At 45.0% G+C, this 15086-nt stretch overlaps 1 protein-coding gene across 4 annotated transcripts in view; it reads right to left on the bottom strand.

Moving 5' to 3' along the window:
- The window catches only part of lrrc34 (leucine rich repeat containing 34), a 187769-nt gene that overhangs the window by 156879 nt on the left and 15804 nt on the right, over positions 1–15086 (bottom strand). Inside the window, exon 1 of one of the 4 annotated variants that reach the window (XM_068041609.1) lies at positions 3156–3272. The exons of the other annotated variants lie outside the window; for them this stretch is intronic. Coding sequence (XP_067897710.1) covers positions 3156–3205 — 50 coding nt within the window. The 5' untranslated portion in view covers positions 3206–3272. Of the gene's footprint in view, positions 1–3155; positions 3273–15086 lie in introns of those variants that run through there. 4 annotated transcript variants of the gene reach the window in all.

The raw sequence follows: 15086 nt of genomic DNA, 5'->3' as shown, positions 1-15086 counted from the left end.
GAGAAGTCTTGCTACAACTGTACAGGGTACTTGGTGAGACCACACCTAGAGTACTGTGTACACTTTTGGTCTCTTTATTTGAGGAGGGATATACCGGCTTTGGAAGCAGTTCAGAGAAGGTTCACTAGGCTGATCCTGGGATAAAGGAATTGTCTCATGAGGAAAGGTTGAGCAGGTTCATCCTGGAGTTTAGTTACTAGTGGTGTACCGCAAGGATCTGTTTTGGGGCCACTGCTGTTTGTCATTTTTATAAATGACCTGGAAGAGGGTGTAGAAGGGTGGGTTAGTAAATTTGCGGATGACACTAAGGTTGGTGGAGTTGTGGATAGTGCCGAAGGATGTTGTAGGGTACAGAGGGACATAGATAGGCTGCAGAGCTGGGCTGAGAGATGGCAAATGGAGTTTAATGCGGAAAAGTGCGAGGTGATTCACTTTGGAAGGAGTAACAGGAATGCAGAGTACTGGGTTAATGGGAAGATTCTTGGTAGTGTAGATGAACAGAGAGATCTTGGTGTCCAGGTACATAAATCCCTGAAAGTTGCTACCCAGGTTAATAGGGCTGTTAAGAAGGCATATGGTGTGTTAGCTTTTATTAGTAGGGGGATCGTGTTTCGGAGCCACGAGGTCGTGCTGCAGCTGTACAAAACTCTGGTGAGGCCGCACCTGGAGTATTGCGTGCAGTTCTGGTCACCGCATTATAGGAAGGATGTGGAAGCTTTGGAAAGGGTGCAGAGGAGATTTACTAGGATGTTGCCTGGTATGGAGGGAAGGTCTTACGAGGAAAGGCTGAGGGACTTGAGGTTGTTTTCGTTGGAGAGAAGGAGGAGGAGAGGTGACTTAATAGAGACAGATAAGATAATCAGAGGGTTAGATAGGGTGGATAGTGAGAGTCTTTTTCCTCGGATGGTGATGGCAAACAAGAGGGGACATAGCTTTAAGTTGAGGGGTGATAGATATAGGACAGATGTCAGAGGTAGTTTTTTTACTCAGAGAGTAGTAGGGGCGTGGAACGCCCTGCCTGCAACAGTAGTAGACTCGCCAACTTTAAGGGCATTTAAGTGGTCATTGGATAGACATATGGATGAAAATGGAATAGTTTAGGTCAGATGGTTTCACAGGTCGGCGCAACATCGAGGGCCGAAGGGCCTGTACTGCGCTGTAATGTTCTAATTCTAAAAAAAAAGGTTGCGCCTATACTCATTGGAGTTTAGAAGAATGAGCGGTGATCTTATTGAAAATCTTGGAAGCATTGTGAACTGTGAGGAGGATAGTGTAGAACTTCAAAAGGACATAGACAAGTTGGTGGAATGGGCAGACAGGTGGCAGATGAAGTTCAATACAGAGAAATGTGAAGTGATTCATTTTGGTAGGAAGAACATGGAGAGACAATATAGAATAAAGGGTAAATTCTAAAGGGGGTGCAGGAGCAGAGGGACCTGGGTGTATATGTGCATAAGTCATTGAAGGTGGCAGGACAGGTTGAGAGAGCTGTTAATAAAGCATACCGTATCCTGAACTTTATTAATAGCGCATAGAGTACAAGAACAAGGAAGTTATGTTGAAATTGTCTCAGACATTAGTTTGTTCTCAGCTGGAGTATTGTGTCCAGTTCTGGGCACCGCACTTTAGGAAAGATGTGAGGGCACTGAAGAGGGTACAGAAAAGATTCAGGAGAATGGTTCCAGGGATGAAGAATTTCAGTTATGAAGATAGATTGGAGAAGTTGGGACTGTTTTCCTTGGAGACGAGAAGGCTGAGAGGTGATTTGATAGAGGTATTCAAGATCATGAGGGGTCTGGACAGAGTAGATACAGAGAAACTGTTCCCACTCATGAAAGGATTGAAAATGAGAGGGCAGAGTTTTCAAGTATTTGGTAAGAGAAGCAAAAATAACATGAGGAAAAAGTTTTCATGCAGCGAGTGGCTAAGGTCTGGAATGCACTGTCTGAGAACGTGGTGGAGGCAGATTCAATCGAAGCATTCAAAAGGGAATTAGACAGTTATATGAAAAGGAAGAATGTGCAGGGTTATGGGGAGAAGGCGGGGAATGGAACTGAGGGACTTACTCTTTCAGAGAGCCAGTGCAGACACGATGGGCCAAATGGCCTCCTTCTGCACTGTAACAATTCTGTCATTCTGTGAAACACAAGATTCTGAGGGGGCTTGACAGGGTAGATGCTGAGAGGATGTTTCCCCTCATGGGGGAATCTGAACTGGGGGGCACAGTTTTAGAATAAGGGGTCTCCCATTTACGATACAGATGAGGAAGAATTTCTTCTCTCAGAGGGTCGTTAATATTTGGAATTCTCTTTCCCCAGCGAGCAGTGGAGACTGGGTCATTGAATATATTCAAGACTGTATTAGACAGATTTTTGATGTACAAGCGAGTCAAGGTTATGGGGGACCAACAGGAAAGTGGGGTTATTATTGAATGGCGGAGCAGGCTCGAGGGGCTGAACGGCTGATTCCTGATCCTATTGCTTAAAGAGAAGCAGAGGAGGACCCGGAGACAGAGTCCAGAGCCGAAAACAGTGGGAGAGAGGAGGACCCGGAGACAGAGTCCAGAGCCGAAAACAGTGGGAGAGAGGAGGTCCCGGAGACAGAGTCCAGAGCCGAAAACAGTGGGAGAGAGGAGGTCCCGGAGACAGAGTCCAGAGCCGAAAACAGTGGGAGAGAGGAGGTCCCGGAGACAGAGTCCAGAGCCGAAAACAGTGGGAGAGAGGAGGTCCCGGAGACAGAGTCCAGAGCCGAAAACAGTGGGAGAGAGGAGGTCCCGGAGACAGACAGAAGTGCCTATCCAGTCCAGTCTGTGGCTCCAGAGTGAATAGACTTCGTTCTGAGAAAAATCAAAGTGTGATATAGCAGGAAAACAGGTAGTTGATTGGTCAGTGTTTTTCTCATTTATCTTTCAAAACTCAGGTAATTTTAGTAATTGTAAGGTTTTATTAGTAGCAGTAAAGTTTACTAATTGTACTAAAGCTTATTAGATTGGCTGGTGAGTATTTCCTATTTATCTTAACTAGGAAATTTCAATCAGGGCGAGTAGAACATTTATTCATTGAATAGAATCATAGAAAGTTTAAGGCACAGAAAGAGGCCACTTGGCCAATCATGTCTGTGCTGGCCGAAAAACAATCAACCTATTCTAATCCTACCTTTCAGTATTTGGTCCATAGCCCTGCAGTTTACGACACTTGAGGTACATATCCAGACTCCTTTTGAATGAGTTAAGGGTCTCTGCCTCAATTACCCTTTCAAGCTGTGAGTTCCAGACCATCATCACCCTCTGGGTGAAAAGGTTTTATTGCAAAAATAAGAATATAAGTACAGGCAGGGCTAGAGACATTAACTAAAATTTAATCAGTAAAATAATTAATTAATTAAACGCTATAAAGACGGCAGGGCAGGTGATATGTGGTGGCTGCAAAATGTGGGAGTTTATGGACACCAGTGTGATCCACGGCAAACACATCTGCATTAAGTGTCTGCGGCTTGAGGAGCTTCGGCTCAGAGTCAATGAGCTGGAGGCCGATCTACAGACGCTGCGACACATCAGGGATGGGGCAAGGATCAAGTGAGGGAAGGTGTGATAATTTAAAGAGAGAGGAAAAGGCAAGAGAGCAAGATAGCAATAAGGGAACTGATAATCTGAGTGTGACAGGAAGGGACAGAACATACAAACTTAAGAGTGCAGCAGCAAATAAGGCTAGAGATTGCAAAAATAATAAAAAGACAGAATTAAATGTACTCTATCTGAATGCACACAGCATTCACAACAAGGTAGATGAATTAATGGAAAAAATGGAAGTAAACTGGTATGATCTAATTGCCATTACAGAGACGTGGCTGCAGTGTGACCAAGGCTGTGAACTGAATGTCCAAGGGAATTCAACATTTAGGAAGGACAGGGAAAATGAAAAGGAGGTGGTGTAGCCATTTCAATAAAGGATGAGATCAGTACATTAGTGAGACAGGATCTTAGATCAGAAGATCAAAATGTAGAATCAGTTTGGGTGGAGCTGAGAGGTGCAAGTAACAAGGAAACAGTTCAGAGAAGGTTTACTAGACTAATACCTGGAACGGGCGAGTTGTCTTATGAGAAAAGGTTGGATAGGCTAGGCTTGTATCCGCTGGAATTTAGAAGAGTAAGAGGCGACTTGATTGAAACATATAAGATCCTGAGGGGTCTTGACAGGGTGGTTGTGGAAAGGATGTTTCCCCTCGTGGGAGAATCTAGAACGAGGGGGTCACTGTTTAAAAATAAGGGGTCGCCCATTTAAGACAGAGATGTGGAGAATTTTTTATCTCTCAGAGAGTCGTGAGTCTTTGGAATTCTCTTCCTCAAAAGGCAGTGCAGCAGAGTCTTTGAATATTTTTATGGCAGAGGTAGATAGATTCTTGATAAGCAAGGAGGTGAAAGGTTATTGGTGGTAGGCGGGAATGTGGAGTTGAGGTTACAATCAGATCATTCTTGATCTTATTAAATGGCGGAGGAGGCTCGGGTGGCCTACTCCTGCTCCTAATTTGTATGTTTGTATGTAAGTAATAATGGGGGAATTCAATCTACATATGGACTGCTTAAGTAGCATTAACACTATGGAGGATGAATTCCTGGAATGTATACGAGATGGTTTTTCTAGAATAGTATGTTCAAGAACCAACAAGAGAATCTGGTTTGTGCATGAGAAAGGGCTACTTAATAATCTAATTGAAAAGGAGCCTCTCGGAAAGAGTGACCATAATATGATAGAATTTCACAATAAGTTTGAAAGTGATATAGTTCAATAGAAAACTAGTGTCTTAAATCTAAACAAAGAAAACTACGAAGGTATGAGGGGAAAATTGACTATGTTGTAGATTGGGAAACTACATTCAAAGGTATGATGATAGACAGGCAATTTATTTGTTTAGAGATACAGCACTGAAACAGGCCCTTCAGCCCACCGAGTCTGTGCTGACCAACAACCACCCATTTATACTAACCCTACAGTAATCCCATATTCCCTATCACCTCCCTACACTAGGGGCAATTTACAACGGCCAATTTACCTATCACCTGCAAGTCTTTGGATGTGGGAAGAAACCGGAGCACCCAGCGAAAACCCACGCAGACACAGGGAGAACTTGCAAACTCCGCACAGGCAGTACCCAGAATCAAACCCGGGTCCCTGGAGCAGTGAGGCTGCGGTGCTAACCACTGTGCCACTGTGCTGCCCCTTTGATAGCATTTAAAGAATTAATACATGATATACAACAAATTTACATTCCTTTGAGGCACAAAACCCAACAGGAAAGTTGATCCAATCATGGCTAACAAGAGAAGTTAAAGATTGTATTGGATCAAAAGATGAGACTAATAAAGTTGCAAAAAAAGTAGTAAGCCTGAGGATTTGGAGCATTTAAGAATTCAGCAAAGAAGGACCAACAAACTGATAAAGAAAGAGAAAATAGACAATGAAAGTAAACTGGCGAGAAACATAAAAACAGACAGTAAACATTTCTATAGGTATGTAAAAAGGAAAAGATTAGCAAAGACAAATGTGGGCCCATCACAATTCCGTAAGTTTTAGAATACTCATGGACAAAGACGAGAGTGGTCCTAAAGGAAGAGTGCTAAATTGGGGGAAGGCCAACTATACCAAAATTCGGTAGGAGCTGGGGAATGTAGATTGGGAGCAGCTGTTTGAAGGTAAATCCACATTTGATATGTGGGAGGCTTTTAAAGAGAGGTTGATTAGCGTGCAGGAGAGACATGTTCCTGTGAAAATGAGGGATAGAAATGGCAAGATTAGGGAACCATGGATGACAGGTGAAATTGTGAAACTAGCTAAGAGGAAAAAGGAAGCATACATAAGGTCTAGGCAGCTGAAGAAAGACGAAGCTTTGAAAGAATATCGGGAATGTAGGACCAATCTGAAACGAGGAATTAAGAGGGCTAAAAGGGGTCATGAAATATCTTTAGCAAACAGGGTTAAGGAAAATCCCAAAGCCTTTTATTCATATATAAGGAGCAAGAGGGTAACAAGAGAAAGGATTGGCCCACTCAAGGACAAAGGAGGAAAATTATGCGTGGAGTCAGAGAAAATGGGTGAGATTCTAAACGAGTACTTTGCATCGGTATTCACCGAGGAGAGGGACATGACGGATGTTGAGGTTAGGGACAGATGTTTGATTACTCTAGGTTAAGTCGGCATAAGGAGGGAGGAAGTGTTGGGTATTCTAAAAGGCATTAAGGTGGACAAGTCCCCAGGTCCGGATGGGATCTATCCCAGGTTACTGAGGGAAGCAAGAGAGGAAATAGCTGGGGCCTTAACAGATATCTTTGCAGCATCCTTAAACACGGGTGAGGTCCCGGAGGACTGGAGAATTGCTAATGTTGTCCCCTTGTTTAAGAAGGGTAGCAGGGATAATCCAGGTAATTATAGACCGGTGAGCCTGACGTCAGTGGTAGGGAAGCTGCTGGAGAAGATACTGAGGGATAGGATCTATTCCCATTTGGAAGAAAATGGGCTCATCAGTGATAGGCAACATGGTTTTGTGCAGGGAAGGTCATGTCTTACCAACTTAATAGAATTCTTTGAGGAAGTGACAAAGTTGATTGATGAGGGAAGGGCTGTCGATGTCATATACATGGACTTCAGTAAGGCGTTTGATAAGGTTCCCCATGGTAGACTGATGGAGAAAGTGAAGTCGCATGGGGTCCAGGGTGTACTAGCTAGATGGATAAAGAACTGGCTGGGCAACAGGAGACAGAGAGTAGCAGTGGAAGGGAGTTTCTCAAAATGGAGACGTGTGACCAGTGGTGTTCCACAGAGATCCGTGCTGGGACCACTGTTGTTTGTGATATACATAAATGATTTGGAGGAAAGTATAGGTGGTCTGATTAGCAAGTTTGCAGACGACACTAAGATTGGTGGAGTAGCAGATAGTGAAGGGGACTGTCAGAGAATACAGCAGAATATAGATAGATTGGAGAGTTGGGCAGAGAAATGGCAGATGGAGTTCAATCAGGGCAAATGCGAGGTGATGCATTTTGGAAGATCCAATTCAAGAGTGAACTATACAGTAAATGGAAAAGTCCTGGGGAAAATTGATGTACAGAGAGATTTGGGTGTTCAGGTCCACTGTTCCCTGAAGGTGGCAACGCAGGTCAATAGAGTGGTCAAGAAGGTATACGGCATGCTTTCCTTCATCGGACGGGGTATTCAGTACAAGGGTTGGCAGGTCATGTTACAGTTGTATAAGACTTTGGTTCAGCCACATTTGGAATACTGCGTGCAGTTCTGGTCGCCACATTACCAAAAGGATGTAGATGCTTTGGAGAGGGTGCAGAGGAGGTTTACCAGAATGTTGCCTGGTATGGAGGGCGCTAGCTATGAAGAGAGGTTGAGCAGATTAGGATTATTTTCATTAGAAAGACGGAGGTTGAGGGGGGACCTGATTGAGGTGTACAAAATCATGAGAGGTATAGACAGGGTGGATAGCAAGAAGCTTTTTCCCAGAGTGGGGGATTTAATTACTAGGGGTCACGAGTTCAAAGTGAGAGGGGAAAAGTTTAGGGGGGATATGCGTGGAAAGTTCTTTACGCAGAGGGTGGTGGGTGCCTGGAACGCGTTGCCAGTGGAGGTGGTAGACGCGGGCACGATAGCGTCTTTTAAGATGTATCTAGACAGATACATGAATGGGCAGGAAGCAAAGAGATACAGACCTTTAGAAAATAGGCGTCATGTTTAGATAGAGGATCTAGATCAGCGCAGGCTTGGAGGGCCGATGGGCCTGTTCCTGTGCTGTAATTTTCTTTGTTCTTTGTTCTTTGTATATTGTCCAAAAAGCAATCTCTAATATATTCAATGAACTCTCCCTCGGGGCTACCCTTGCCAATTTGATTAATCCAGTCTATATGCATATTAAAATCACCCAAGATTATTGCTGTACCTTTCTTACAAACCCCCAGTATTTCTTGGTTTATACTGTGCTCCACTGCGGAACTACTGTTTGGGGACCTACAGATTACTCCCACCAGGGACTTCTTTCCCTTGCTATTTCTTATTTCTACCCAGACTGATTCTATGTCTTGATCTCCAGTGCCTATATCATTTCTCACTACAGCACTGATCTCTTCCTTTACTAACAAAGCTACACCACCTTCTTTTCCTTCCTGCCTATCCTTCCGAAATACTGAGTACCCTTGGATATTCTATTCCCAAACCTGGTTTCCCTGCAACCACGTCTCAGTAATCGCCACTAAATCATACCCATTATAACCTTCCAAACCTTGCTTATCGTCTACCTCTGCCTTAAAAATATTCAAAGAATCTGCTTCCACCACCTTTTGAAGAAGAGAATTCCAAAGACTCACAACCTTCTGCGAGAAAAAAATTTCTCCTCATCTCTGTCTTAAATGGGCGACCCCTAGTTCTAGATTCTCTCACAAGGGGAAACATCCTTTCCACATCCACCCTGTCAAGAGCCCTCAAAATCCTATATGTTTTTATCAAGTTGCCTCTTACTCTTCTAAATTTCAGTGGATACAAGCCTAGCCTGTCCAATCTTTCCTCATAAGACAACCCACCCATTCCAGGTATTCGTCTAGTAAACCTTCTCTGAACTGCCTCCAACACATTTACATCCTTCCTTAAATAAGGAGACCAGTACTGTACACAGTACTCCAGATGTGGTCTCACCAATGCCCTGTGTAGCTGAAGCATAACCTCCCTACTTTTGTATTCAATTCCCCTTGCAATAAACGATAACATTCTATTCGCTTTCCTATTTACGTGCTGTACCTGCATACTGACCTTTTGCGATTCACGCACTACGACACCCAGATCCCTCTGCATCTCAGAGCTTTGCAATCTCTTACCATTTAGACAATATGCTTCTTTTTTATTTTTCCTGCCAAAATGGACAATTTCACACTTTCCTACATTATACTCCATTTGCCAGGTCTTTTATCCACTCACTTAAACTATCTATATCCCTTTGTAGCCCCCTCTTCACAAGTTACTTTCCTACCTATCTTTGTCTCATCAGCAAATTTAGCAACCATACCTTCGGTCCCTTCATCTAAGTCATTTATATAAATTGTAAAAAGTTGAGGCCCCAGCACTGATCCTTGAGGCACACCACTCGTTACATCTTGCCAACCAGAAAATGACCCATTTATGCCTACTCTCTGTTTCCTGTTAGCTAACCAATCTTCTATCCATGCCAATATGTTACCCCCTACACCATGAGCTTTTATTTTCTGCAATAACCTTTGATGTGGCACCTTATCAAATGCCTTCTAGAAATCTAAATACAATACGGTTCCCCTTTATCCACAGCACATGTAACTCCCTCAAAGAATTCCAATAAATTGGTTAAACATGATTTCCCTTTCACAAAACCATGTTGGCTCTGCCCGATTACCTTGATTTGTTCTAAATGCCCTGCTATAATGCCTTTAATAATAGCTTCTAACATTTTTCCTAAGAGATGTTAAGCTAACTAGCCTGTAGTTTCCTGCTTTCTGTCTCCCTCCCTTTTTGAATAAAGGAGTTACATTCAGTATTTTCCAATCTAACAGAAACTTCCCCGAATCTGGGGAATTTTGGAAAATTAAAACAAACGCATCAACTATCGCACTAGCCACTTCTTTTAAGACCCTAAGGTGAAGTCCATCAGGACCCGGGGACTTGTCAGCCCGCAGCTCCAACAATTTGTTCAATACCACTTCCCTGGTGATTGTAATTTTCTTGAGTTCCTCCCTCCCTTCCATTTCCTGACTTACAGCTAATACTGGGATGTTACTTGTATCCTCAATAGTGAAGACCGATGCAAAATACCTGTTCAATTCATCTGTCATCTCCATTATTATCCATTATTAATTCCCCAGATTCACTTTCTATAGGACCAACCCTCACTTTGTTAACTCTTTTCTTTTTTAAATATCTATAGAAACTCTTACTATCTGTCTTTATATTTCTAGCTTGCTTTCTCTTGTACTCTAATTTTACCTTCCTTATCAATTTTTTAGTCATTCTTTGCTGTATTTTATATTCTGTCCAATTTTCTGACCTGCCTCCCATCTTTGCGCAATTATAGGGTTTTTCTTTAAATTTGATACTATCTTTAACTGTTCTGGTTAACCGCGGATGGCGGGTCCCACCCTTGGGAATTTTCTTTCTCGTTGAAATGTATCTATTCCGTGTATTCTGTGAAATATCCCCTTAAATGTCTGCCACTGCATCTCTATTGACCTATCCCTTTACCAGATTTGCCAGTTCACTTTAGCTAGCTCTGCTTTCATGCCCTCATAATTGCCCTTATTTAAGTCTAAAATACTAGTCTTGGACCCACCCTTCTCTCCCTCAAACTGAATGTAAAATTCATTCATATTATGATCGCTGCTACCTAGGGGCGCCTTAACCATGAGGTCATTAATTAATCCTATCTCGTTACACAATACCAGGTCTAGTATAGCCTGCTCTCTGGTTGGCTCCAGAATGTATTGTTCCAAGAAATTATCCTATGCACTCCTCATCTAGGCTACCTCGGCCCATCTGATTTTTCCAGTGGGTTAAAATTCCCCAAAATTATCGTTGTACCTTTCTGACAAGCTGCCATTATTTTTATTTTATTTAGAGATACAGCACTGAAACAGGCCCTTCAGCCCACCGAGTCTGTACCGACCAACAATCACCCATTTATACTAACCCTACAGTAATCCCATATTCCCTATCACCTACCTACACTAGGGGCAATTTATAACAGCCAATTTACCTATCACCTGTAAGTCTTTGGATGTGGGAGGAAACCGGAGCACCCGGAGAAAACCCACGCAGACACAGGGAGAACTTGCATACTCCACACAGGCAGTACCCAGAATCGACCCCGGGTCCCTGGAGCTATGAGGCGGCGGTGCTAACCACTGCACCACTGTGCTGCCCCTTTATAACCCATCCTAAAGTGTGGTTAATGTTAGGTGGCCTGTACATCACTCCCACTAGTGACTTCCTGCCTTTATGATTTCTCTTCTCAACCCAAACTGCTTCTAAATCCTGGTCTCCTGAACTTAGGTCATCCCTCTCTATTGCGCTAATACCATCATTAATTAACATGGCCACCCCTCCACCTTTTCCTAGCTTCCTGTCCTTCCTAAATGCTATGTATCCTTCAATATTCATGTCCCAATCTGTCTCATCCTACAGCCATGTCTCTGTAATGGCTATCAGATCGTACTTATTTATTTCTATTTGCACTCTCAGTTATAGAGTCAGAGAGTCGTACAGCATAGAAACAGGCCCTTCGGCCCACCGCCTCCATGCTGACCATAATGCCTATCTGTACTAATCCCACCTGCCTGCATTAATTCCATATCCCTCTATGCCTTGCTCATTCAAGTACCTGTCCAGATGCCTCTTAAAAGTCGCTACTGTTCCTGCCTCCACCACCTCCTCAGGCAGCTCATTCCAGATACCCACTATTCTTTGTGTGAAAAATTTACCGCTTTGATCGCCTTTAAACCTCCTCCCTCTCACCTTAAATCTATGCCCTCTAGTTTTAGTCACCCCTACCATGGGAAACAGACTCTGGCTATCTACCCTACCTATGCCTCTCATAATCTTATATACCTCCATCATGTCCCTTCTCAGCCTCCTTCGCTCCAGGGAAAACAGACCCAGTCTATCCAATCTCTCTTTATAACTCAAGCCCTCCAAACCAGGCAACATCCTTGTGAATCTTTTCTGCACCCTCTCTAGCTTAATCACATCTTTCCTGTAGTGCGGCGACCAGAACTGCACACAGTACTCCAAATGCGGCCGAACCAACGTTATGTACAACTGTAACATGACGTCCCAACTCTTGTACTCAATGCCTCGGCTGATGAAGGCAAGCATGCCATACGCCTTCTTCACCACCCTGTCTACCTGTGTTGCACTTTCAGGGAACTATGTACTTGCACCCCAAGGTCTCTCTGCTCAACAACACTCCCCAGGGCCCTGCCATTCACTGTATATGTCCTGCCCTGGTTTAACTTCCCAAAATGCATCACTTCACACTTGTCTGCGTTATATTCCATTTGCCAATCCCTTGCCCACTTTCCCAGTTGATCTATATCCTGTTTGTAACCTTAGACAACCTTCTTCACTGTCCACTATACGACCAATTTTGGTGTCATCTGCAAACTTACTAATCATGCCCCCTACATTCACATCCAAGTCATTAATATATATGACAAACAACAGAGGGCCCAGCACCGATCCCTGCGGCACACAACTGGTCACCTGCCTCCAATCTGAAAAACAACCCTCCACTACCACCCTCTGCCTCCTATCACCAAGCCAATTTTGTATCCAATCACCAAGCCAATTTTGTAGGCAATTGTTCATCTGTTTTGTTTCGAATGCTACGTGCATTCAGCTACAGTGCCTTTAGTGTTGTCCTTTTATTATTTTTGTAAACTCCAGCCTTATCTGTTGATTTACTCTTAAGATTTGTACACTCTGTCCCATCCTGTCATAGTCTGTTTATCATTTCCCATATTAATATCTCTCTCTCTTGCTACTCCTTGATTTTCCGTATCTTCCCAAATTTGATCCCTTACCCCACTATTCAGTTGAAAACCCTCTCTACTTCCCTGGTTATGTGGCTCGCTAGAACACCGGCCCCAGCACAGTTCAGGTGTAGACCGTCCCAACGGTACTGCCACCACTTTCCCCAGTACTGGTGCCAGTGCCCCACAAACCGGAACCCACTTCTACCACACCAGTCTTTGAGCCACGCATTAATTTCTCTAATCTTATTTGCCCTATGCCAATTTGAACGTGGCTCAGGTAATAATCCAGAGATTATTAGCTTTGAGGTTCTGCTTTTTAATTTGGCACCTAGTTCCTCATACTGACGATGCAGAACCTCTTTCCTTGTCCTGCCTATGTCGTTGGTACCTACATGGACCACAATGACTGGATCCTCTCCCTCCCACTGTAAGTTCCTCTCCAGCCCTGAGCAGATGTCCCAAACCTTGGCACAGGGCAGGCAACACAGCCGTCTGGACCCTCACTCTTTGCTGCAGAGAACAGTCTCAATCCCCCTCTCTATACTGTGCCCTACTACCACTAGATTCCTTATTTCTCCCTCCACTTGAATGGCTTCCTGTACCATGGTGCCATGGTCAGGTTGCTCATCCACCCTGCAGCCCCCACTCTCATCCAAACAAGCTGAAAGAACCTCAGACTTGTTGAACAATCGCAAAGGCTGAGGCTCCTGCACTCCTGCCCTCTGGGTCCCCTTACCTGCCTCATCTACAGCCACACTCTCCTGTCCCTGACCACTGACCAAATCAGAAAACCTTATCCTAAGGGGTGTGACCGCCTCCTGGTACAAAATGTCCAGGTAACTTTTCCCTCCCTGATGTGTTACAGTGTCTGCAGCTCGGCCTCCAGTTCAATGACTCTGAGCCGAAGCTCTTCGAGCCGCAAACACTTACTGCAGATGTGTTTGCCCTGGATCACACTGGCATCCAGGAGTTCCCACATGCTGCAGCTGTGACACATCACCTGTCCTGCCATCCTTAATGTGTTTTAATTAACTACATCATTATTTTATTCAATTATTTATTTTATTTTCCTTTTTTATATATTTTATTAAGCTTACCACCAGTTCCTTTACTATTTCAAACATTAGGATTAGAATGGACCTTAAACACTTACCAGATACTCACCAAACAGGGAGCTTCTTCCCAAACCAATCACCTACCTGCTTGCCTGTGATGTTTGATTTTATGTTAGATATAAATTAAATTAAATTAAAAGCTTGCCTGTTTACTCACCCCGGCGGCTCTCTGTTTCCCTGCTCTCACTGTTGATTGTGACGTCACTCTGGTGTCACTTTTTGATTTTTCCCTTCTCGGCTCCTGCTGTTCCCGCCATGCTCCTCTCTCTCTCTTTCTGCTCCCGCCCTGCTCCTCTCTCTCTCTGCTCCTCTCTCTCTCTCCACTCCCGCGGTGCTCCTCTCTTTCTGCTCCTGCCCTGCTCCTCTCTCTCTCTCTCCACTCCCGCCCTGTTCCTCTCTCTCTCCACTCCCGCCCTGCTCCTCTCTCTCCCTCTCTCTGCTCCCGCCCTACACCTCACTCTCTCCTCTCCCACCATGCTCCTCTCTCGCTCTTTCTGCTCCCGCCCTGCTCCTCTCTCTCTCTGTTCCTCTCTCTCTCTGTTCCTCTCTCTCTCTCTCTCCACTCCCGCCGTGCTCCTCTCTTTCTGCTCCTGCCCTGCTCCTCTCTCTCTCTCTCCACTCCCGCCCTGTTCCTCTCTCTCTCCTCTCCCGCCCTGCTCCTCTCTCTCTCTGCTCCCACCCTGCTCCTCTCTTTCTGCTTCCACCCTGCTCCTCTCTTTCTGCTCCCACCATGCTCCTCTCTCTCTCTCCTCTCCCGCCCTGCTCCTCTCTCTCTCTCTCCGCTCCCGCCCTGCACCTCTCTCTCTCTCTGCTCCTGCTCTGCTCCTCTCTCTCTCCACCCCCGCTCTGCTCCTCTCTCTCTCCACTCCCGCTCTGCTCCTCTCTCTCCACTCCCGCTCTGCTCCTCTCTCTCTCCACTCCCGCTCTGCTCCTCTCTCTCTCTCTGCTCCCGCTCTGCTCCTCTCCCTCTCTCCTCTCCTGCTATGCTCCTCTCTCTCTCTGCTCCTCTCTCTCTCTCTCCACTCCCGCCCTGCTCCTCTCTCTCCCTCTCTCCGCTCCCGCCCTACACCTCTCTCTCTCCACTCCCGCCCTGCTCCTCGCTTTCTCTCCGCTCCCGCCATGCTCCTCCGTCTCTACTCCCGCTGTGCTTCTCTCTCTCTCCGTTTCGGCCATGTTCCTCTCTCTCTTGCTCTGTCTCTGGTCTCCGACTCGGCTTTTGGCATACTTTTTAAACCTCCGCCCCTGTTGTGCTCCTCTCTCTCTCTCTGTCTCCTGTCTCCGACTCTGGGCAGAGTGGTTCCTGTTGCCTCCTGTGTTTTGGGAAATCCTGGAACATGAACAAAGCTTCTGTTGCTGTGTGTTTCTGCGGTGAGCAGACCAGTTGTTGCATCCTTGCTGATAGACCTGTGTGATGCCTGCTGTAATCGAAT

This window comes from Heterodontus francisci, chromosome 11, assembly GCF_036365525.1.
Source record: "Heterodontus francisci isolate sHetFra1 chromosome 11, sHetFra1.hap1, whole genome shotgun sequence".
NCBI classification, from domain to species: Eukaryota; Metazoa; Chordata; class Chondrichthyes; order Heterodontiformes; family Heterodontidae; genus Heterodontus; species Heterodontus francisci.
This window is presented reverse-complemented; position numbering and strand designations above follow the sequence as displayed.